Genomic DNA, 23,029 nt, shown 5'->3' on the forward strand with positions numbered 1-23,029 from the left:
TTTAAGTGTTTAATGGCACCAGGTGCCTACTGTACTGACAGTACAGCTCTGCTGTTCGATGTCACTGATATTTGGGGGTTATTAGTTGCTGCAACATAACTTAGCCCATCCTGACAGCTACACTAAACATTGATTTTCCTCAGATATCCTGATGAAGTAAGTTTCTCAGACCTGACTTGGGGATCACCAGGGTTGGTGCGAAGTAACAAAGAGTATGTTGCATGAGGGGATTCACTTTATGGCAACACAGAGAACCTGTAATGAAATGTGTGAAGATTTGTGCTCAGCCGCTCAAAACTGAACATCTAATTGTGGCCTAGAGGAGGGTTTCCTCGAGTTTCTCATAAATTTAGCCACATTGAAACTCTGTGGTGGTAAGAAGATGAATTTTTTTCTGCCTGATAATAGTGTTTTAACAAGGTAATCAATAATGTGAGAAAGCTACTCGTAGTCTGGATCGCAAGATGTTCATAAATTCAGTTAGGAAGCATTCATTCTCAATGACCATGTGCTCAGTAACATGCTGAGTGCTGGGAATACAACTGTGAAGAAGTGTACAGTCTCACAGAGGCAGCAATGAAATCTATAATTATAGCATTCATTAGTTGGAATATGATCTGCATTAGTTTTATATCACGGCTGAAGAGATTACTTCAAACTTCGAGGCTTCAAGCAATCTATGTTTATGCTCCCACAGTCTCTGTGGTTCAGGAGTCTGAGTACAGCTCAACCGTGACCTCTAATCAGGATCCCTCCAAGGCCACCCCAGGGTGTCCACCAGGTTGCATTCTTTTCTGGAGCTCGAGGTCCTCTCACATGGTTACTGGCAGAATTTAGTTTTCCTTGTGGTTGTAGGTCTGAGGTCTTCATTTTCTTGTTGACCTTCAGCCAGGTACGGTTCTCAGCTTCTAGAGGCCCCTGAGAGACCCTTTCACAACACAGTGGCTTATTTCTTCAAAGCAAGCAGGATAATCTCTCTGACCTCTAGACTGTCTTTTAAGGACTCATCTAATGCATTCAGGCCAATCCAGGCTGGAATGGAAGGAGCCCAGCCATGAGGCTGTTGCAGTATTCAAGAAGACAGATGATGGTTGTTTAAAGGAGGGTGGTGGCAGTAGAGATGGAGAGAAGTGGATAGATCAAAGAGAAGTTTAAAAGCTAGAATCAATAAGACTTGGTGATTTGTTGGATATGACATAAGGGAAAAAGAAGTTACAGATGGCTCCTGGACTTGAGCCACTAAAAGGATGGTTGTGCCATTTCCTGATGTGGGGACACTGAGAAGAAGAGCAGTTTTGCCAGTGAAGCAGATCCATTGTAGACATTGATGTGTCTGATCTGCCAGTGAGACATGAGGTACCAGGTGCCACACTGACCATTGGCTACACTGATCTGGAGCTCAGAAGAGAAGTGTGGGCCAAAGATATGAGTCTTGGAGATATCAGCTGATAGGTGACATCTAAAGCCATTAGGAGGGATGAGATCATCCAGGGAGGACAGGTAGAATGAGACTAGAGCCTCGATGAAGTCCTTAGGGACCTCCATTTAAAGGTCTTCTAAGGGGGACAATTTCACACACACCTATTTCTTGTTGCTGTTACTAATGTCACCTTCAGGGAATGAATATTATAATTATTTGGGAACATATAGTACTTCAAGAGGATTCTCTCCACCAGGGCACTGTGTGTGTGTGTGTCTGTATGTGTGTATGTGTTGCAGAGAGGAAATTGCATCCGAATCAGCTGAAGAGCATTTGTAAACTACACTCACAAATTTCAGTGTGTCCCTGAGGGAAAAGAATAACAGATGCAAAAAAAATTTCTTTTTAGAGACACATGCCCTCATTTCTTAGAGAATACTGGAGCTCATAAAAGTACAAGTCATTTGCCCAGTGCTACACAGCTGGTTAGATGATAGCCCCACTGAGAGGAGTTGAAGTTGCTTAGCAATTACTTTGAGCCCTTTAACCCTCGAGGAATGTACATTTATCCATCGGTTTCACAGGCTAGATTCCAGATACATCAAGGAATTCTAGCATCAGCTATTGGGGGGTTACCCAGATGTCCACCAAGCATTCAGTACCTGTGGGTGGAAGAAGGAAATTCTCACTTACTGAACCAGTACTATACAACCATAGCAGCTTCAGAACGATGCTGCAAGGCAGGTATTATTTTCCTCATTTTACAAATGAAGAAACTGAGGCTTGTGAATGAAGTAATGTGCCCACAGATGGCAGAACCAGGCTTGAAATTTGCTCTTACTACTGGCCTTACATTAATTTTAGGATGTGAGAGCCAACTGTATGCATTGTACATTGACTGTAATATATAATTAAGGATTTCTTTGAAAAATAACATTACAGTGGCATTGAGTTCATGAGCAAATATATTTGTGTGATCCTCTCAGCTTTCTGCTTGTGAAACAGCAGTTCTGAAGCCAGACTGCATTGGTGAGAACTAGGCTCCATTCCTTACTTGAGTAAACTTAGCCAAGGTACCAGACTTCTTTGTGCTTTAGTTCCTCATTTGCAATAAATTAGAATAATAGTAATACCTGCTTCATAGGGTTGCTGTGAAAATTGAATGATTTAATGTAGGCAAAAGCTCTAAAATACCACCTAACGTGTAGTGGCACTATGTAGCTGCTTCCGTCTCTACCATTACTATTCATTTGCATTCACTATGATTTTTTTTAATTCAAGAGGCTTCTCTGAGTTTCCAATTAGCAATTAATGTCTCCTCCTAGCCCCAGAATTTTAGAGTTTTGCTTTGTCCTCGTAACAGTATAGTTATGAGAAAGCAATGCCCAGGTAGTTACCTAAGGGGATACAGAGCAGATGCAAGTGGCTAACCTGATTTGATCCTTCACGCTCAGTAAATTGAAACGTCAAGCCTATTTATGCCTCAGGGTCTTTTGTCTTTTACTCTTCTCACTGTCTGGAATGCTCTCTCCCTGTGTAATAGAACAGCCTCCCTCAGTACTTTTTTCAGGTCTCTGTTCGAATGTCACCTTATCAAAAGGCTTGTCCACACCACTCTATCTAAAATAGCATCTCCTTCCTACCATTACTTTCTATTTTCTTACCCTCTTTATTTTTCTTCAAAGCACATCATCAGAAGTATTACACATCTATTTACTGAGGGTCTGTCTCCCCAGCAGAACTTGAGTTCCTCAAGAGCAGGGATTTGGTCTGTTTTGTTCACAGCCGTCTTCCCAGCCCCTAGGACAGGCCCTGGCACATCATAGGCCATCAGTAAAGATTTGCAGAATAGATGAGTGGATGTGTGAGTGAATGTTAAGTTACAATTCACACAGTGGGATTCATGGTTATCTGCAAAGACCACCATGATTTACAGGTGCATTGTCACCTATACAACTTTAGGACAAACTGGATGGCTCCAGCCCCTCACTGCAGTTGAGAGTACTACCATCTGTCCAGTTCCCCAGGCAAAATAACCTCTGCATCATTCTAGGCACTGGATTTTTTTTTCACCCTCCTTATTTGTTCAATCCCAACTTCTTTCAAACCTACCTCCACTAGATCTCAAGTCCATCTGTTTCTCCTTTTCTTCTGGTTCTAACCACCATCTTGTCTCACCTGGCTACTAGAATAACTTTCTTATTGAACTTCCTACTCCTATGATTCCTTCGGACCATTTTCTACAAAACACGCAGCATACACTTTAGGAAACAAGTGATCCCTGCCTGTAACTCATTAGTGGCTTCCTATTGGCCTTAGAAAATAAATCCAAACTTCTTACCATATTGTACCTGGCCTGGCATGGTCTATTCCCAGCCCTCTTCTCTAACTCTATTTTAGGTAACTCTATCCACCTCACACTTTACAATGTCCAATCACCCCAGCCTTCCCGTTCCCAGAACAACCTCTGGACCTTTGTTCTTGCTGTTTCTTCTGGTTGGAATACTTCTCACTTGACTCTTTCCATGCCTAACACCGTCTCATCTTTCAGATTTTAGGCTAAATGTCACCTAGTCACAGATCAACCAACAAATCTTAATCAGGTGCCTCCAGTTCCTCTCTCCCACAGAACTATATTCTTTTCCTTTTAAAATACTTTTCATAATTTTAAATCATGCTTATTTGTTGTTCAATGTCTGTCTCCCACTCTAGATTGTAAATTCTATCTACTGTGGCATATCCAGCACCTAGAAGAGTCTCTGACACAGAGTAGTCACTTAATGAACATTTTTGGGTGTTGTTGAATGAATGTCATAGAGGAACCTGCAGGAAACCCTGAAGATACTAAGGGACAAAAGACAGGAATTGGGTGCTTGGATCTCAGGATTTCTGGTGGTTGGGGCTTGTAATCAAAGACTGATAAATCCTTCCAATATACTGGTTTCTTGTTTATTATCTTCTCAGGTTATAATTTGAGTGAGTAGAAATGCTGTGTTCTTTTCACCACCAATATGGTGGCCCCTCTTGGAGATAATAACAAGCATATTTTTAGATTTACTATGAGCACTTTAACGGCATTATGCCATTTAATACAATTCAATAAGATATGTATTGCTATCATTTCCTATTTTACATTTGAACAAACTGAGGCACAGAGAAGTTAAATAGCTTGTTCAAGATCTCAGGGCTGGTAAGAGGTAGACAAATGAATATTAATATGTGAAGTCCAACCTCACAGTCCGAATTGCTAACCTCTGAGGCACAGATGCCCACATGGCATTGTACCTATACTCCCATAGTGGCCTCTACCAGTCCTTTAAATATAATGTTTATCCTGGACACACTTACTTTGTATCTCTGGCCCAGACTTCTACCCTGAGCTCCAGACTCATTTGTCTAACTACCCACGCTATATCTCCTGGGCATGTCAAACTTAACTTTTCCAAAACTGAGTTTATGGTCTACCTCTGTACCCCCATCCTCCATGCCCAAACGTGGTCTGCCTCTATTTCCTCTTCTCAACAAATGGCATCAGGAATCATGAGATGTGGAGATGTGTGTGTATACACACACATACACACATACATATATATACATACACACCTCTTTGAGAGATGGACTGCTTGGATTAGATAGTGGCATGCCATTTCTCCTGCCTTAACTGTTGCAAGGACCATGACTGTTACATACCAAGGCATGGACCAAAATTTAGTAAATCGAAGGTTTTCAGTATGTTCTTGCTGAATAAAAGAAAAAAAAAGGAAGAATTTTTTGTGTGAATCTCATCTCTTTTTACTCCAGGTAATTTCCCATGATATTCGCTAATTTTTTCAGTCATTTTTCTAAGAATATTTTTCCAAACTTCTCTAAGTGGTAATTTTTCTCTCCCCAAGGTTTTATTCCCAGGAATTTGTATTGCAGTATATTAATGAAACAACGCTATGTTTCGTAAAAATCATTTTCATTTCTTTTCACTTGGGCTCTTGTGCACTTGGATTTATATGGCAAAGAATACTTAATAATAAGGAACGACCTATCTAGAAACAGCAGTGTAATCATTTGGCAGTAGAGAAAAGAGTGATTTATGGGCCATATAATTAGCAATCATCTGTTTCCCATTTATTTCTCAGGACTGAAGTTCAGAAGGCATTCAGTAACAAGCAGTAGGTAATGCCTTCTCAGTTTTTCCTTGGAAAGCTGAATATAAATAATAAGCCCCATACACTATATTTTCCCTTAAGTATGTAAAAAGGACAAAAGGACACACACACACATACACACACAGAGAGAGACAGAGAGAGAGAGAGAGAGAGAGAGAGAGAGAGAACTCATATTCTTTGCTATTCAAGAGAATTCAGGTAATGTTTTTTTCTCGAGATAATCAAAACAATTTTTAATAGCCCCAAATAAAATCTCAGTTCATTGGTAACTTAATTTTGCTTTACATGAAGGAAAGCCTCTTTGTTTTTGTTGCTTTGTTTTCTAAAATATGAAATTCTTTTAAGACAATTTCATATAAACTGATAAAGCAACAATCCAGATTCTATGCATCTTAAATGCATTTGCAAAGCCATTATTTATTTAAACTTCAGAAGTTGTCAGGTATAATTCAAAAGCAAGTTAAGAGGTGAAGGTATGGAATCAGCTCTGTCTGGGGTAAACATTCATTTGGCTGTGGGTGAGCCACTTGTCACCTCTCTTTCTCCTCCTCTAAGAAACTGAAGGAAAACCACTCTCACAAGGTTCATATGGGAATAAGATGGGGTAACGTGTGAATGTGCTTTGACAATTGCAAAGCATGAAAAAATAAATAAATAAATAAAATGAGGTTGTTATTGTTATTAGTTAAATAATAAGTGATTTTTATCAGGCTGAATAAATCAAAATAGCTATCCTTTTATGCAGAAAATGGTTGAGATCCCACATCAGAATTTTAGTTGATTCAGTATGTATTCAGATAATGAACTTAGCTTTTCTACATATAGAAATGTGGTATTTAAGTTGTTCTCTGAGTGGAATATTTTAATATATTTTTAATGTGTCCATAAATTTATGAGAGATCTTCAAATGATTATTTTCCCACTAGATTGTTTATTTTCTGTAAATCCTAACAATTACAGTAAATCTATGGAGAGAGTAATCTCTAAGCACTATATTCTGCTCTAAATCATTTGTTTAATTTAGTGAATCAATCACATTTCCATATAGAGTCCTCTGTGTTGCACAATTTTACTCTCTCATAGGAAGACGAGTGAATATAGAACCTTAAAGGACAGCTAAGTGAATATAAAGAAATCCCATTATCATGATTAAAATTTCCAACTTAGGAAGCCACAAAGCCTCCCAGATCTGAAGTATATCTTCATATAAAGAAAAAGAACTATTTTTAGGAAATACAGTCTTTCTTCTGCTTTATAACTTGGAAAACTGTACTATGTATTGAAAAGCAAGCAGCAATCTTTTCTAAAGTCCAACAAATGCTCAGCTGAAAAGCTGTGAGACCATCTCAGATCCCCAAGGCATCATTGCATCCACAGGCATGAAATGGGGCGGGACTGACTGTGTGTGTGTGATGTTTCTGTATGTTCTATATGGGCATCACAGCCTGTGAGCTCATTTACATACCCCGATCTAAACAGCTGTGCCAGGAGGACTGACCGTAATAGGTTACTGAACAGAGGAAAGCAGTTTTTACAAAGAGACAAAGCATTTGGCCATCACATTTTCGGTTGTTACTGGTTTGTCCACTCCCTGGACAGGCACCTCATTTGCAGTAACCTGCAGTGTTCACTGTAAGAGTCACTTCATTGACAGTCACTACCTGCTTCACAGGAATCCAGTATTCACCTGGGCCAGGTCTAACTGCCCACATTTCACTAATCATGTTCATGGATTAGACAAACATTGGGTGTGTGGTACCTCCGTGCCAAGCACTGTGCTAGGCCCAAAGGATTCAACTATGAATAACAGAAATATTCCTTGTTATCAGGAGGGTTATACTCAGGGCACTCTTGTCCCAAGCTAGAAGATAAAACCTCATTTCAGCCTGAACTGCCAGAAAGTTAGACTTTTCAGACCAATATTAGAGAGTGCCTGCCACTACTGATGGGCCCTGGCCTTCCTACCCTTGGGAAATTCAGCATCACACCGGTCTCTGAGAACATTGCAGTTGATGCCAGTTTGATTTTCATAATATCTTGATGAGTTTATACACGTATAATATTTATAACCCTTGAATGTTTATAATTCAGGTCAAAAAGACTCTGAATTAAAGTATGATAAATGAATTACAACTTTACATCCATCTGCAATTTCAAAACAATTTCCCATAGTGCACATTTACCCCAGCTAGAGGAAAAAGTTGAGCTTCTATTTTTGTCAGTTGTGCAAAAACAACAACAACAAGAACCAACAAAGGATTATTATGCAATACTAGTATAAGGAAAGTCTAGCCACAAAGCACAAAGTCCTAACATATCTGTCAACATTCCTAAACTATAAAAACTTAAATGCCATGCAGTCCAGATCAACCCTATATGAGACAGATGGGGATTAGTAATTGGCCACTTTACTAATTTAAACTAGTTTGGCTCCTATTTTCTCACTTTCCTTCTACAACTGACCCCTCCTTGTGAAAAGTGACTTCCAAAGAGAAATCTCCTAATTGGTTTTTCATGTCCTTTTGGCCAGAGGCATAGACCAAAATCTGTTGGATGGTTATCGGGGTGTGAAGTCCTAGTTTTACTTCCCTACGTTCTAGGTTGATAAAAAGCCCCAAAGCAGGCAAAGGTCTTTGACCAAAGAACATAGCTCTTTGAAAAAGCTTTGCCAGGCACCCACCCAGATTGCAGTCTCACATCTTTTGGCTTGCTTCATCTCCACCATCAACTTTTGCTTTTGCCTGGATGACTGAGAACATTCCTTCTTCTCCTTTATCATTTATTCTCCATGAAACAACCACAGTGATCTTTGACAACCTAAATCAAAGTGGTTTCCCAGTGTTCCTAGAATAAAGTCCGCTGCACGTTCTGTCTTCTGCTCACCTTCTCAGCCTCTTCTGATGCCACTCTTCCCTCTTTAAAACACCTCAGCCCCTCTGCTCTCCTTTCTCTCCCTCAATATACGAGGCAGCTTCCCAGCTCAGGGCCTTTGCACCCAGAGCGCTCATGCTGTGCTCTTTCCCCAGCTGGTGCCTTCTCCTCCTTAGGTCTCAGCTCACATGTCACCTCCACAGAGAAGACTTTCCTCAACCCCTTGTCCAAATGAGTATGTAGCCCCTCCCATAACTGTTTCTCTCATTACTCTATCTTCAGAACACTCATTATTATCTGAGCTTATCCTTCCTTCTTCAGAACACTCATTATTATCTGAGTCTCCCTCCCTTCCTTCCTTCCTTCCTTCCTTCCTCTCCCTCTCTCTCTCTTTTCTTTCTTTCTTTCTTTCAACAGAGTCTCGCTCTTGTTGCCCAGGTTGGAGTGCAGTGGCATGATCTTGGCTCACTGCAACCTCTGCCTTTCAGGTTCAAGTGATTCTCCCGCCTCAGCCTCCCCAGTAGCTGGCACCTGCAACCATGCCTAGCTAATTTTTGTATTTTTAGTAGAGACGGAGTTTCACCATGTTGTCCGGGTTGGTCTCAAACTCCTGACCTCAGGTGATCTGCCTCGGCCTCCCAAAGTGCTGGGATTACAGGCGTGAGCCACCATGCCTGGCGTATCCTTCCTTTTCAACTTGTTTTTGCCTATCTTCTTTAACATTTTTGTAGAATGTAAATGTTATTTATACCTCTCTTGTTTGCAGCTGGGTCTCCAGCTGGCATGAGTGCCACACATACAGTGGGATGTTTGTTAAATGAATACGTGCACTTGGAAGGGTCTGGCCTATTGCTGAGGAATGCCCCAAATCGTAATCTCTGTCCAGGTCCATGCATTCTAAGTTCCAACTCAACTTAAACTGTGGGAGCCTTGAATATACTTTTCAATTTAGTTTCTTTTTTCTGTTTCAGTCCTCTCTAATAAATAGTGACATTATCTTTGTGAAGTTGCATGCCCCATGGGAAGTCCTTGGAAGATATGCAGAACAAATGAATGTAAGAATGCCTTTCAGGTAGGTGGAAATGTATTTTATTCCACTCTTTCTGCTGCTTCACTGTAAATCTAATGTTCTCCTCTCTCAGAACAAATAAAACTGAAATGCAGATGGGAAGGCCATTAGAGGAGGGACTCTTTCAAATGTTTAGGATATGCAAATAAGCCTTTATGGCCAATAATGATTTCATGGCTTTTTGTGAAAAACTCTGGCTAATTCAGTTCTTAGCAGGTAGATATTTCCAGTGCCTGCAATAAAGAAGCATTTTCCAAGTGGCATTTATATTTCCAAAGTGCCATTTTTAGAAGTCCTGTATACTGCTGCTTTGAACAGCCAGACCACAGGCAGCAGTTGCACAGGGCCATATTTTTATGTTCTTTACTGACCAGTCCCTTCCAGAAAAACATTAAAGTATATTTCTCTAGAAACAAGTGCAAGAAATTTTGTGACAATGTGATCTTCTTAAAAAAAAAAAAAAAACTTTTTAAAGTCATAAATACTATGCAAACACAAATATTGATATTTGTTCCAAGGGGAATAGAAAATACTTTGTTTATATTCCTTAGTTATTTAAAAGGATTAATTTATAATTTACCTTCATTTCACAATGAATATTTTTATTTTCCCTATGGATTATGGAAAAGTGATCTGCATTTGCTATATAGAAATAACATATTAAAACTGAAATTGGAAATGCCAAGATATGTGGGTCTAAAAAGGTGGATGGATGGATGTAGTCCCAAGGGCAGTTCTGAAGGGACTCAAAGAATGACGTACTTTTGGTTTGCAATTTGCCAGTAAGACCACATTAGGTGGCAGAAATGAGGCAAATTGGTACCAGCTCTACAGTCTGTCTCTTAATGAGCTGTGGAAAGTTGTGGAGACAAAGAACATTTATAGAGACAGAGAGAAGGGTTAGGGACATATTTAGAGAAGAGCAATTTCCATTCACAGGCTTGTAATATATCTCCCCGGTGCATTTTGTCTTCTTGTTTATTGGCCTGTATGTCCTAATACCTAGTCAAAATAGAGGCTGGGATTTCTAGCATCTGTTTTCCTGGAGGCAAAATTCTCAAAATGCATAATAAATTTAGTTCTGATCTTATGATTTATTTTTGTATTTAACTGTTAAAAAGAAAATCTGAGAATTCAAGGATTTAAAAAAAGGAATACATATATATATATATATATATATATATAGTGTGTGTGTGTATATGTATATATATGTATATATCCACTAGGGAGAGATAAAGAATGTCAGTTTAGATTCCACTGAAAATTTTTATACTCTAGCAATTAAAACCAAATATTTATCAATGATATAATAAGTGTCTAATGTGGATTAATACCATATCATACCTAAGAACCAAAAGAGAAAGAAAGAAAACCCTACAAAATATGTCTAGATAGAAATTTATACACCCCTCTCCGGTATAAATAAATCTCATAAAACCTTCTGCCAGAACACACTTCTGTAACAAAGAACCCAGGGAGATTATAGAAACTTGAGCAATGTTAATGCAAAGCAAATTCTCTTACTACCTGCAAAGAATGTTCTATCTGAAGGGCCTGGCCGCATCATGAATAACACTTCTGCATGCCTACTGCAGAGCAGAAATGTGTTGCCTCCAAGCAGCACTTGAGAGAATGTGAACCACACAATGAAATGAAAAAGAACGTGAACAATAATCTTTTTAGATATAGGAATTCTTGCATGATAATTTTAGAAGAAAATATTGTTAATGTGTGACACTTACTGACCTCATTAATATTAATATGGTTTACCTACTAAGCTTGGCTTTACTTGTTGCAACCTGATGGATTTAAAACTTTTGCTATTATTGTGTCCATAGTTTCAGACAAATAACTCTAGTCTAAGGAGATACATGCATTTCCAAAGGAGGAATTCTCCCACTACATCATTTTAACAAAATGTACAAACATCATTTTGGCTGAATTTAAATGCCCAAAGAATCTTCATAATTTTGTGTAGACAGTACTTCTGAATCCCAAGTTTAGTCCCCATGGATTTTTATCCCTATAATGTTTAAAAGGAAATACAGGAATAGGTTTCTTATGAGAAATTACAGTAAAACTTGCTTCTAAATACCTATATGTCCATGGATTTTTTTTTTTAACTAATAGACTTTACTTTTTAGAGAATTTTTAGGTTTATAGAAAATTGAGAAGATACTAGTGTTCCAATATAGTATACAATATAGTATAGTATAGTGTCCCCTTCTCCCCCAGCCTACAGTTTCTTTATTATTAACATCTTGCATTAGTGTGATGTATTTGTTAAAATTGGTGGACCAATATTGAAAAATTATTATTAACTAAAGTCCATAGTTCTAGGGTTGACTCTATGTGTGTGTGGTTCTGTGGGTTTTGACAAAGGCATATCATGTATCCACCATTGCAGGATCGTACAGAATAGCTGCGCCACCCTAAAAGTCTCCTGTGTTTCACCTACATTCCTTCTCCCGCTGGCAACCACTGATCTTTTTATTGTCTCTATAGTTTTGCCTATGTTTTAAAGCTTTCACGAATATGCAAAAAAAATTGGTGGTACATAAACTTACCATTTACAGAAGTGAGAGAGTTCAGTAACAGTTCAGGATATACATAAAAAGCACCTGTTTCATTATTATTCCATTCAGTTTCAGTTGAAGCCTGAAATATGGAAAGGGAGGTTGCATTTTAATAAATAATCTAATTCATGTACTGTCCATTCAAACTACACCAAGAATTTTCATTTTTAGCATTTTTTAAAGGTAGATATATAGCAATCTGACAGAATAAGTCGATTTTTAAAAAGTTTCCAGAATTCCTTGATTTTACCTATTTAATTCACCTACAACCAGGGCCAGTGGTCAGCCAGTGTGCCCCAGTGTGGTTATGTACAGCTGGGTGTTAATGCTGACAAGTGAGTGTCCTTCCCACACTGGTTGTGAAATATATATATATATATATGTCTATACCATGAGAGAAGTGTCATGTGTAAGCTTAAAGTGCTGTATAAATATTAGTTAATATAATAGCATGCCCGTTAAATTATGTATGTTGTCCTCTGATCCATCCTTGCATTTTCCTGGGGAAGAAAGCTGACTTCAGCTGAAGCTGTGCAAATACCAATCACTCCAAATTATCATACTGCACATGCTTTGCAGGCGAGGAGCAACCACTAAAAAAAAAAAAAATTATGGTAATGGGTAGAGGAAGAAATACCAATGGAAACTGTTGCATAAGATTTCATGACTCAAAAACGCATTCCCTGTGTTCCCACTGTATTTCTCACTGTTAATCTCTTTTTAGTTTTTTCTTCTTCACCTCTTACAGGCTTCTATCTTCAATCTCCTTTCCTTCCTTGCTAGTTCAAACTGTAACTGACGATGGGTTTTCTTCTCGACTGGCTTCATTTTTGCTGTTCTTCCAGGAGAAAAATCTATTACCTGCCCCGCCGTTACAAGTTCATGAGCAGGTTAGTAGCACGCTGTGTCCTGACGGTGTTTGTCTTTCTGTTGGCCCGTGTGCTTCAACAATGACAAGGAGCTATAAGCTGGGGAAAATGAGCCTGTGTCACATGGGAAAGCTGGCTGCTATGCACATTTTAAAATCAGCTGTGTCTGATTAGCCTGGAAAAAAAAAAAAAAGATGAAAACATCCCTCTCGGAGTTTTCCCTGTAACTTCTCCCCACTTGGGAGGATGCCATTCATCTGCAAGTGTGCTGGGGCTATTGCTTTTTAGCCCATTCTCTTTTTTAAAAAATTTTCAATAGTTTTTGGGAAACAGGTGGATTTTGGTTACATGGATAACTTCTTTAGTGGTGATTTCTGAAATTTTGGTGCACCGATCACCTGAGCACTGTGTACTGTACCCAATGATCAGTCTTTTATCCTTCACCCCCTCTTTTTAGCCCATTCTATTAGATAACTTATCAAAAATCCCAACAAATTTGGTATAGATTTCCTTCCTTCCTTCCTTCCTTTCTTCCTTCCTTCCTTCCTTCCTTCCTTCCTTCCTTCCTTCCTTCCTTCCTTCCTTCTTTCCTTCCTTCCTTCCTTCCTTCCTTCTTTCCTTCCTTCCTTCCTTCCTCCTCCTCCCTCCCTCCCTCTCTCCCTCTCTTCCTCTGTCTTTCTTTCCTTTCTTTGCCTGCCTGCCTTCCTTCCTCTCTCTCTCTCCTTCTGTCTCTGTCTCTCTTTCTTTCTTTCCTTTCTTTTTTGTCTTTCTCTGTCGCCCAAACTGGAGTGCAGATCTCAGCTAACTGCAACCTCTGTCTCCTGGGTTCAAGCAATTCTCCTACCTCAGCCTCTTGAGTAGCTGGGATCACAGGAACCTACCAGCACGCCCAGCTAATTTTTGTATTTTTAGTAGAGACAGGGTTTCACCGTGTTGGCTAGGCTGATCTCAAACTCCTGACCTCAGGCGATCCGCCCGCCTCGGCCTCCTGAAGTTCTGAGATTACAGGGTGAGCCACAGGGCCTGGCCAATGTTTTTTTTTTCCTACAAAAATTCCTCCCTCCACTGTAAGTAATTTGAAAGCTTGAAGTGCAGATAGTCATCCTTAGCTGCTGGCTACTTGACTTCATGAGCGGGGTCCTCCTATGTTAGTAATATTTTGTTAATAACATGTGCAGATGTATAGCCTCACTCAGGTGCCCTTCCTACCCTCTTTTCTGCCAAAAAAACACCCCCAAAAATCCCACCAGATGAAGATTGCATTTACTATACTTTGTATCCTCCCAAAGCTTGTTTTTCCTTGTTGTTTTTTGAGAAGCTAGGGAGAAGGGGAATGCATCAATGATGATGTTCTTTAATTTGATTCTGTTGTGATCATTGGAGAATCTAATTCCAAAATCTTAATTGATCTTATGTTTTCATTCACCCTGAACTGAGCTGATGGTTAAACTGGGAAACTAGTAAATTTCTCTGAAAATCCTAGTTAGTTCAACTCTATGAAATTTAGAACTCAGGTTCCCTCTCTTTATATGCTATGTCGTGTGATAAATAAAAGAGTAGTTGATACATTTTGATGGATTTACTCAAATGCATGTGCACTCAATGAAGTACAGTGTGAGAACTGACCTCCAAAGAAATGAAAATATCGTTCCTCAAAAATTACCTGTGAGCAAGCTTATGGCAAGTTCTTCTTTCATTACACAGTTGACATGGCATTTGGATTCACCATGATTTAGATTGCTCCCTTGTCACATTAAAATCCTTGTCACTATAAAATCCTGGTACAACAGTTTAGCCTGTATTAATAGTTCTCAAACTCCAGCCAGCATCGGAATCACCTAGCAGCCTTGTTTAGGCACAGATTTCTAGGCCTCAGCCCCAGAGTTTCTTGTTCAGTAGATCTACAGTGGGGATAGAGAATTTTCACTTCTAACAAATTCCCAGCTTCAGCTAATGCTGCTGGTCATGGGATCATGTTTCGGAAACCATTGGTCTGTATAATAGGCCAAGCTCTATCTTGCCATTAAATTAAGGATTTAACTGACTATGAGAGGGGAAAACAAAAACCAAAATCAAAGAAAACCTGAAGGAAACAGCAAGGTGAAGAGATGTTTCTCCCAACTTTGATGACCAAGTGGAAATATCAAGTTTGTATGTGATATTGTTTCAATCTGTTCAGTGAAATATATTCTAGATTCTAAAAAGAATGTAGGGTGGGAAGAGGTCTTATTCTTGTCTGGATTTGCCAAGTCATCTAAATCAGTATATGTAAAACAGAGCACATTGGGATCATAAAACCTATAATGGCACTGGATGACTTTGGGCAAGTTCCTTCACTTCTCTGAGCCTGAGTTTTTCACGTTTATAAAGCGATATTGATTTCTACCCTGTATGGTTTATGTGAGGTTTAGTGCCTAGTATGTAGTTGATGTGCACGAATAGTATCTATTAGTAATTATTACATGTAATATTTAGAAGGAGATCCTTATGCAAAGATATAAGGGTATTCTTCTATTCTTCCCTTTGTGCTTCTGAATTTTTTATCCATCTCTAAGTCTCTCCTTTCTTCTGTCCTCTAGCAACTAGTCCACTAACTCTGTTCTGATTTTATCTGCCAAGTAGTCATTTTCTCCATTTATATTCTCTATACAGGCATTGGCTCTACTTCCCACACAGTCACCTAATTTAAAACCTAAGGGTCCAGGTGTGGTGGCACACACCTGTAGTCCCAGATACTTGGGAGTCTGAAGCAGGAGGACCACTTGAGCCAAGGGGTTCAAGCCTAGCCTGGGCAACATGGTGAGACCCCATCTCTAAAAATGTAATTTAAAAAAAAAACCTAAGGGTCATTTTGGATGTTTTGCTCCCTCATCTAATCAGTCTCCCAAATTCTGCAGGTGCAGATGAATATTTCTAAAAGTCCATATATTACTCTTCCTTCCCACTGCCATTGACTTAGCTGAGCTTCCATCACCTCTTGCCTAAACATCAGTTTATCTTCCTGCCTCTTTTCTGACCATTTCCAAACTCTCTTCTGTTCATCTCCTAAGTAGCAAATCTGATTTATGTCACTTGGTGGCCACCATAGAGTGATCACAATAAGGTTAACAGCCTTAGCTTAATTACAGACCTTTATAAACTATCCTCACCCATCTCTTCCCTCCTACCACTCTTTGCTCCATCCATATTGAACTACTTACTCATCATTTCCAGATACATGTTATGCTCACGTGGGTTTTTGTGCTTTTGCATATAGTGGTCCTTCTGGAAGATCCTTTCCTTTATTGTTCACCAAGGTGGTGTCTACTCAGTCCTCAAAACTCAGTCCATATTTTTGCCTTTGCCCAGGTCAAATGATCTCTTTTCTGCTTTTCCATTGGGATCCTATGGCCTCATCACCCTGTGCTGTAATCTATGATGTATGTGTCTAGCTCCCTACCTGGGTGATATTTGAAGACAAGGATGACTCATTCAATTCTGTATTTCCAGCACCAAGCACATAGTAGATGGAGTGAGTGAACAAATGAATCTCCACATAAGTGTGTAAGAATTGGAGTAGGGAGAGAGGAAATCACAAAGAAAAGAATCATAGAAAAACCAGGTCTGCCTCAAGCGTCAGACACAGCCTTGGGATGAAAACATTTGCTCAAACAAGGGTGGGGGGGGATGAACAATGAGGGCTTAAAAGAAAAGAGTGATAAAAGGAACTATAGAATCTCAAAGTTTTATGGGATATTAAATGCCATCAAGTCCAACCACTCATCAGACACTTAAACTTCTGCTTTTCTGGAGACAGTAAACTCCCTAGCCCATCTGTGGGCAGCTGTGACTGTTATAAAATTCTTCCTTATAATAAGCTATAATCTCTGTCTCTTTAACTTTCACTCTTTGATTGGAGTTCTGCCCCCTGGATAGATAAAAATAATCTACAGAGCAAAAAGGCAAAGCATGTGAGAAAGACTGTGAAATATAGGCAAAACGGCTTGGCACTTAGCAGCTATTTGGAAATTCAGAGTTGAGGAGAATGAAGTTCTTACACCTAAGGGCTAGGGAAAATATTGTTGGAGGTAAAAGAAGACTAGAAATCGAGAGGAGATACAAGTGTGGTGAGGAAGTTGACTTTTAAGAATTAATTCTGTATTATAAGTCTCAGTAGATTTTTGAGGTGTTTGTGTCCTAAAGTCCTTTGGAATTGATGGCAAAGCAGCTGAAGAGAGTGGTAATGCTGGAGAATCCAGTGTGGGAGTCAACGGCATAGAAGCCATGACCTTAGCCAGGGGAGTGTATGGAATTTCCCTGGATGAGAGGTCTAGAGTTAAGAGAAGAGGGCCTGTGGCAATTCCTTTGAAAATCTGCATTGATGGAATGGGGGGGACACCTGAGGAAAATGAAAAAGAACAATTAGGAAGTAGAAGGAGAATGAAGAGAGGGTAGTGTCAAAGGCACCAGCAATGAGATTCCACAAGGAGGGCTGTGCTTCAGCTTCTGATGATCAATCAGAGATGAGAATCAATTCTGGATATTTAGAAATTTCAGTAATCTCCATGACAGCAGTCTCCGTGGAGTGGTAATTCTCAAATGTGTGTCAGGATCATTTGGAGGGCTTTTAAAAACACAGATCACTGGGCCCATCCCCAGGGTTTCTGATTCAGTAGGTCTGAGGTGGGGCTCGATAATTTGCACTTCCATCAAGATCCTAAGTGACGCCTACGCTGATGTTACTGATCCTGGACCACATGTTGAGAACCATCACTACAGAGTGGAGGATAATGGAAAACAAATTACAGCCAGTGGAGGAAGGACGAGGGCTGGATGAATCAGAGGCAAGGAGGGTTTGCTGCTACTTTGATAAGTTTCATGGTAGAGGAAGGAGAAAGAGGGGACAGGATTTAAAACAGGAGCCAAGAGGAGGAAAGCAGAGGAGACTATGACCTTATGGCCCATCACATACTCTCCGTGTGTGCAGAGGAGAAGTTTTGAGTGAATAAGAGCTTGAGAAATCCTTCTTTCTAAAGCTGAAGGAACAGCTTACAAAATACTAGTCTTTGGCCTGAAAGCATTGATGCTACTTCTAGTGCGCAAATCACAACTGCAGAAGAATTTAGGCACTGGAAGGTACTAGAAGACTTTGGGCCAAGCTAAAGGAAAAAGAAATCCCAATGAAGGTACTTGCTTCAAAATGGCCTCTCAAAATAGGCTTCATTGCATACCACATAGAATTAAGTCTGATATCACTGGGATGTGTGACTTTCTGAAGCCCAGGGTATGGTGTACATTTTAAAATCCACGTTGTCAGAAAATGTTGCATCTACCTTAACTCTTCATTTCACGTTGGAACAGACTGATTTAGATGATGGAGAGTGTCTTTTTCTTTGTAGCCAGCTCTGATATTCTAAATTAAAGACCATATATACAACTTGCCATCTAGTAGTACATCAATAATGAAACACTGACCTCCAGTATCCTAAAATTCCCCTGTCATATGAAATATGGATATTTAAGTTAGCTTGTAGTTTCATTTATATAAGTGATATTTAATTTTATTAATCCATGAAAGCATCTCTGAAACAAACCTATTTCCTAAGAATAAATGAATTAATATCTCCAAGGTTTCTGAGCAGACAGAGAAATAAAGCACTTTTTTCATAAATATCCTTATTTTAAAAAATCACTTGACTCTCATAAAGCACACTCATGTAGTTCAGACCTGTATTTTTGGAGTTAATGCTCTTTTTATCCATGTACTTGGTCTATTAAATGCTGCTTTCACTCTTATCTTTGGACAGGCTTATAGCCATTATAAATTGACTATCCAATAAAAAGGAGGAATTTATCATCTTCTGGCTGCCCTTTTTTTGCCTTCACAAAATATTACAAATATAGTCTGTGGAAGATATGATTACAAAGTAACAAATCTGATTGTTATGGGTGGCTTGTAGCTGGAGTATCATTACTACTCCTTCCCTCCACCCCCCATACGCATTCTGCCTGACTTGATCCTGGGTGAGGTTTGAGAGGGTGAATGCTGGACCCTATGGCATTATACATTCAATGCAGTCACAACTTATCAGATGAGCATATAGGCAAAAGGACAAAATGCTTTTGTATTTTCATCCTCGTTTTAAAAAACTAATACATGTAAATGTTCCAAAGCCTTTGGAGTCTTCTATAAGGTATTTAGGCTATGCTCCAAATAGTAGCCCTGTGACCTAAAAGAATAACATTAGCTTTCTAAGATCTCTAAATCCTATCCAGGTAGAGCCTTGTAAATCTGGACACTTGGCTCTAAGAAAATGAAAAAGAAATACATGCCTTCTGCTGTCTATTATCATTCCAAGAGGGTGTCATTTACTGCAATGTAGAGCTGTGTGCCACTGAAAGAAAGAAGAAAGAAAGAAAGAAAGAAAGAAAGAAAGAAAGAAAGAAAGAAAGAAAGAAAGAAGAAAGAGAGAGGGAGGGAGGGAAGAAGGGAGGAAGGAAAAGGAAAGGAAAAGGAAAAGGAAGAAAGAAAAGAGAAAAGAAAAGAAAGCTCATCTGTAGGTTCCCTCTAGGCATATCATCGCTGATAATGTGATCTGTTAGAAACATAATGCTATTATTATAATATTCTTTACTGGGGAAAAGGAGGTGTCTTCAAAGTAGGCCTGCTTCATTTAATTCAGTCTGATTAGGTTATCATTAGTGTACATTCCCTCCTGGGTTATTAGTGGCTCAAGGGAAATGGCCTTTCTTCTACTTCCTCAGGGTGTGCCCACAGCATGCAGGTTGGCACTCTGTACATTGTAGGCAGTTTATAAGGTCTCCTGACAGGTTAGCATGTTGGGAGCAAGATCCTTTGCACATATGTGGCTTTTTCCTTCACTTCTCCTAAGTTGGGTAGGATTATCTCCCCTTTAGAGCTGAGGGAACTGAGGGTCAAAGAGATCAAGTAGAACCTTCCCAAGACCAAACTTGGGAAGCCATTGCAGAGGTGGCAAGTCTACACCCATTTGCTTATACTGCATTGTCAGCTCTTCCCAGGTACCCAGGATCTCACCTATCATGAGTCAGCAACAGGGAAACCTGAACTTACCATCAGAACAGCTTTCTATAAAAATAACTCACCCCGTAGTCCAGACGTTAACTTGACAAGTTAAGGCCAGAAATGCCCAAGTGTCTGATCCATTTCCCCTTGTTGATTTGCCTGTGTAGTCTGTAAGAGGGCTTTTGCTCAGTAAATGGCAAAAATGGAACAAAGTGACAACATACCCAACCAAAATCAATGCTAAATCATTAAGCCAATGTTTTCTCTTTTCTATTCCCTGTTGGTGGAGGCTTGATTAAGTAAAGTCTATACTATAGTCCACTCCTATACTGAAGAGACAAATGGGGTGCTTTCTGGTTAGTTGGTTTCTAGACTTTAACATATCTAAGTAAATTTCAGGGTTAACTATTTAGGGATGTTTATTAGGTGGGGACACAGACCTCAGTCTACAAGGGAGAATCACAGATTTTGAACTTCTATTGGGAAAAGAGCAATCTATATAAAAGTTCATCATTATTGTCACCATAATTTTCTTCATCCTAGAAACTATCACTCAATCAAGCCTTTTGGTCATCCAAGGCATTGCGTAAGCACTTGATATCCATGATCACGTTTAATCTTTTACCATTGCCTTATTCTATGGATTCTGTTGGCTCATAGAGGTTTAATTACTTGCTCACCAAGGTCTATAAAACTGGAATATGAATCATCAGCTTCCAGCTGACTCCAAAGTCCATCATTGTATACTGAAGGTTATCTATCATTGTATACTAGAGGTTACCTAACATTGTATACTAAAGGTTATTAATTCAAGTTTGAATTAATCACATAAGTGACATAATCAGGATATTATCACCCAAATCACCAACAACATGTAGTATCTAAAGAATATCTGGCTGATCATCATTTTAGAGATGAGAGCACTAAGGTTACGTGAGGAAAAAAGGCTTGTCCCAGGCCACACTGATGTATGACTGCAGAATCAAGAGTCCAACTTGAATCTTATGCTTTCCAGCTTAGTGGCTTTTGCACTATGTGCTTCTGTCTTGCGTGACTGAAGGGGGCCCTAAATGAAGTCTGAGTGTGGCAAAGTTTGGAGACAGGAATGTGTTTGTGGAAGAGCAGACTAGGGGAGCACTCACTCACTATCCTGCCACAGAGAGGTAGATTCTTGTTCCCAGAGCCACCTAACTGGGAGGTGAGAACAGCGCATGGAATGGCAGCCTTGACTGTAGGAGCCTGGCTAGCTGTTGCCAGGTCTTGAGGAGAGGATCAGACCAAGAGTGTTTTAAGAGGTATATTCATTTCCTATTGCCATCATAACGCATTGCCACAAATTTAACAGCATAAGACAACACAAATGTATTAGCTCACAATTCTGTAAGTCAGAGGTCAGGGAGGGGACGCTCAACTGGTTGGTCTGTTCGGGGTTTCCCAAGGCTGCAATCAAGGTTTTTGTCACCTGGGCTCTTATCTGGAGGCTCTGGGGAAAATCTGCTTCTGGGTTCGTTTAGGTTGCTGGCACAATTCAGTTCATGTAATCAGAGGACTGAGATCTCCATTTCTTTACTGGCTGAAAGTCTTTCTCAGCTTCTAGAGGCTGCCTGCATTCCTTGCCTCCTAGCTGTTTTCATCTTCAAAGCCAGCAACAGTAGGTCAAGTGCTTCTCAAACTTTGAATCTCTCTGATTCTCCTTCTGCCACATCCCTCCTGCCAGAGAAAGTTCTACTTTTAAAGGTCTCATGTGGTTAACTTGAGCCCATCTGAATCATCCAGGATGCTCTCCCTGTCTTAAGGTCGGTAACCTTCCTTACATCTCCAAAGTCCCTTTTGCCATGTAACATAACATCTTCATAGGTTCTGGGGGTTAGGGTGTGTACAACTTTGTGAGGGAAACTCTGGTAACCAGAAGAAGACACAAACTGCTGACCATGTTTGAGTGTTTGGTTTAGTCATAGTGAAGTGCACACAGCATGTACAGGCATGTGTAATGGAACCTGGACAACATGCTTTGTCCACCTGCTTCTGCTCAGGCTCCCCAGTGAAGGCCAGTTCACACCCTCTAATCTCCATGCCCAACCAGTGTCTCGGGGATTTTATTTATTTATGAGATGGAGTCTTACTCTATTGCCTAGGCTGAAGTACAATGGTGCAGTCTCAGCTAACTGCGACCTCTGCCTCCCAGGTTCAAGTGATTCTCCTGCCTCAGCCTCCTAAGTAGCTGGGATTACAGGCACACACCACCATGCCTGGCCAATATTTGTATTTTTAGTAGAGATGGGGTTTCACCATGTTGGCCAGACTGGTCTCACGCCTGTAATCCCAGCACTTTGGGAGGCCAAGGCAGGCAGATCACGGGGATTTTATTTTTAAGATGTTCTTTTTAATGTCTTTCTTCCTCCACAGTTTAAAAAAAAAAACCCAGTTCCTTTGCTTTCCATCACTTTTATGTTAGTCCTGTGTGGTCCTTAAGAAATTATTAATAATGCTTGCTATCTGTCTGGCAGCTTCTCCAAAGCATTTCATACTCACCATGTTTTATGAGCCCACTAACCACTCTGTAAGGTCAGTAAGATGATGATGATGATAATGATGATAATAATATTGTTACTATTACCTCTATTTTATAACCTTGGAAAAGAAGGCTCTGAGGGGTAAATAACTTGTGGAAGGTCATACAGCTGAGGCGCAAGACAGCCAGGTTTTAGGCACCCCAGTTACAAATCTCAGCTTCCTTTTACCATGCCAAGCAGCATCGTCTTGCCTCCTTCTCGCTTCCTCTTTTTCACATATTTCAATTAATTAATCATTTTAATTATCCTGTTCTACTCCCTTTTCATCATCTCCACATTTCAAGTAAATTGTGGTGCCACCAGCTGGCTGCTGAAGGCTGCCATTTCACTCCTGTAGAGTAGTTATGCCTGACTTTTTTTTTTACATTTTTATTTGTTTTTATCCACATTAAGCACTGTACCCAGCTGGATTCAATTCATAGTCATTGCACGCAGAGCCCAGATTCTGTGGGAATGTGAATTTTACA

General features: G+C 39.7%; 1 protein-coding gene across 3 annotated transcripts in view; it reads left to right on the top strand.

Annotated features, from left to right (window-relative positions):
• The window catches only part of ANO4 (anoctamin 4), a 408,206-nt gene that overhangs the window by 244,141 nt on the left and 141,036 nt on the right, over positions 1 to 23,029 (top strand). For all 3 annotated transcript variants that reach the window (XM_025401960.1, XM_025401959.1, XM_025401961.1), the window contains 2 exons: positions 9,423 to 9,523; positions 12,942 to 12,986. In XM_025401960.1, coding sequence (XP_025257745.1) covers positions 9,423 to 9,523; positions 12,942 to 12,986 — 146 coding nt within the window. The remainder of the gene's footprint in view (positions 1 to 9,422; positions 9,524 to 12,941; positions 12,987 to 23,029) is intronic.

This window comes from Theropithecus gelada, chromosome 11, assembly GCF_003255815.1.
Source record: "Theropithecus gelada isolate Dixy chromosome 11, Tgel_1.0, whole genome shotgun sequence".
NCBI lineage: Eukaryota > Metazoa > Chordata > Mammalia > Primates > Cercopithecidae > Theropithecus > Theropithecus gelada.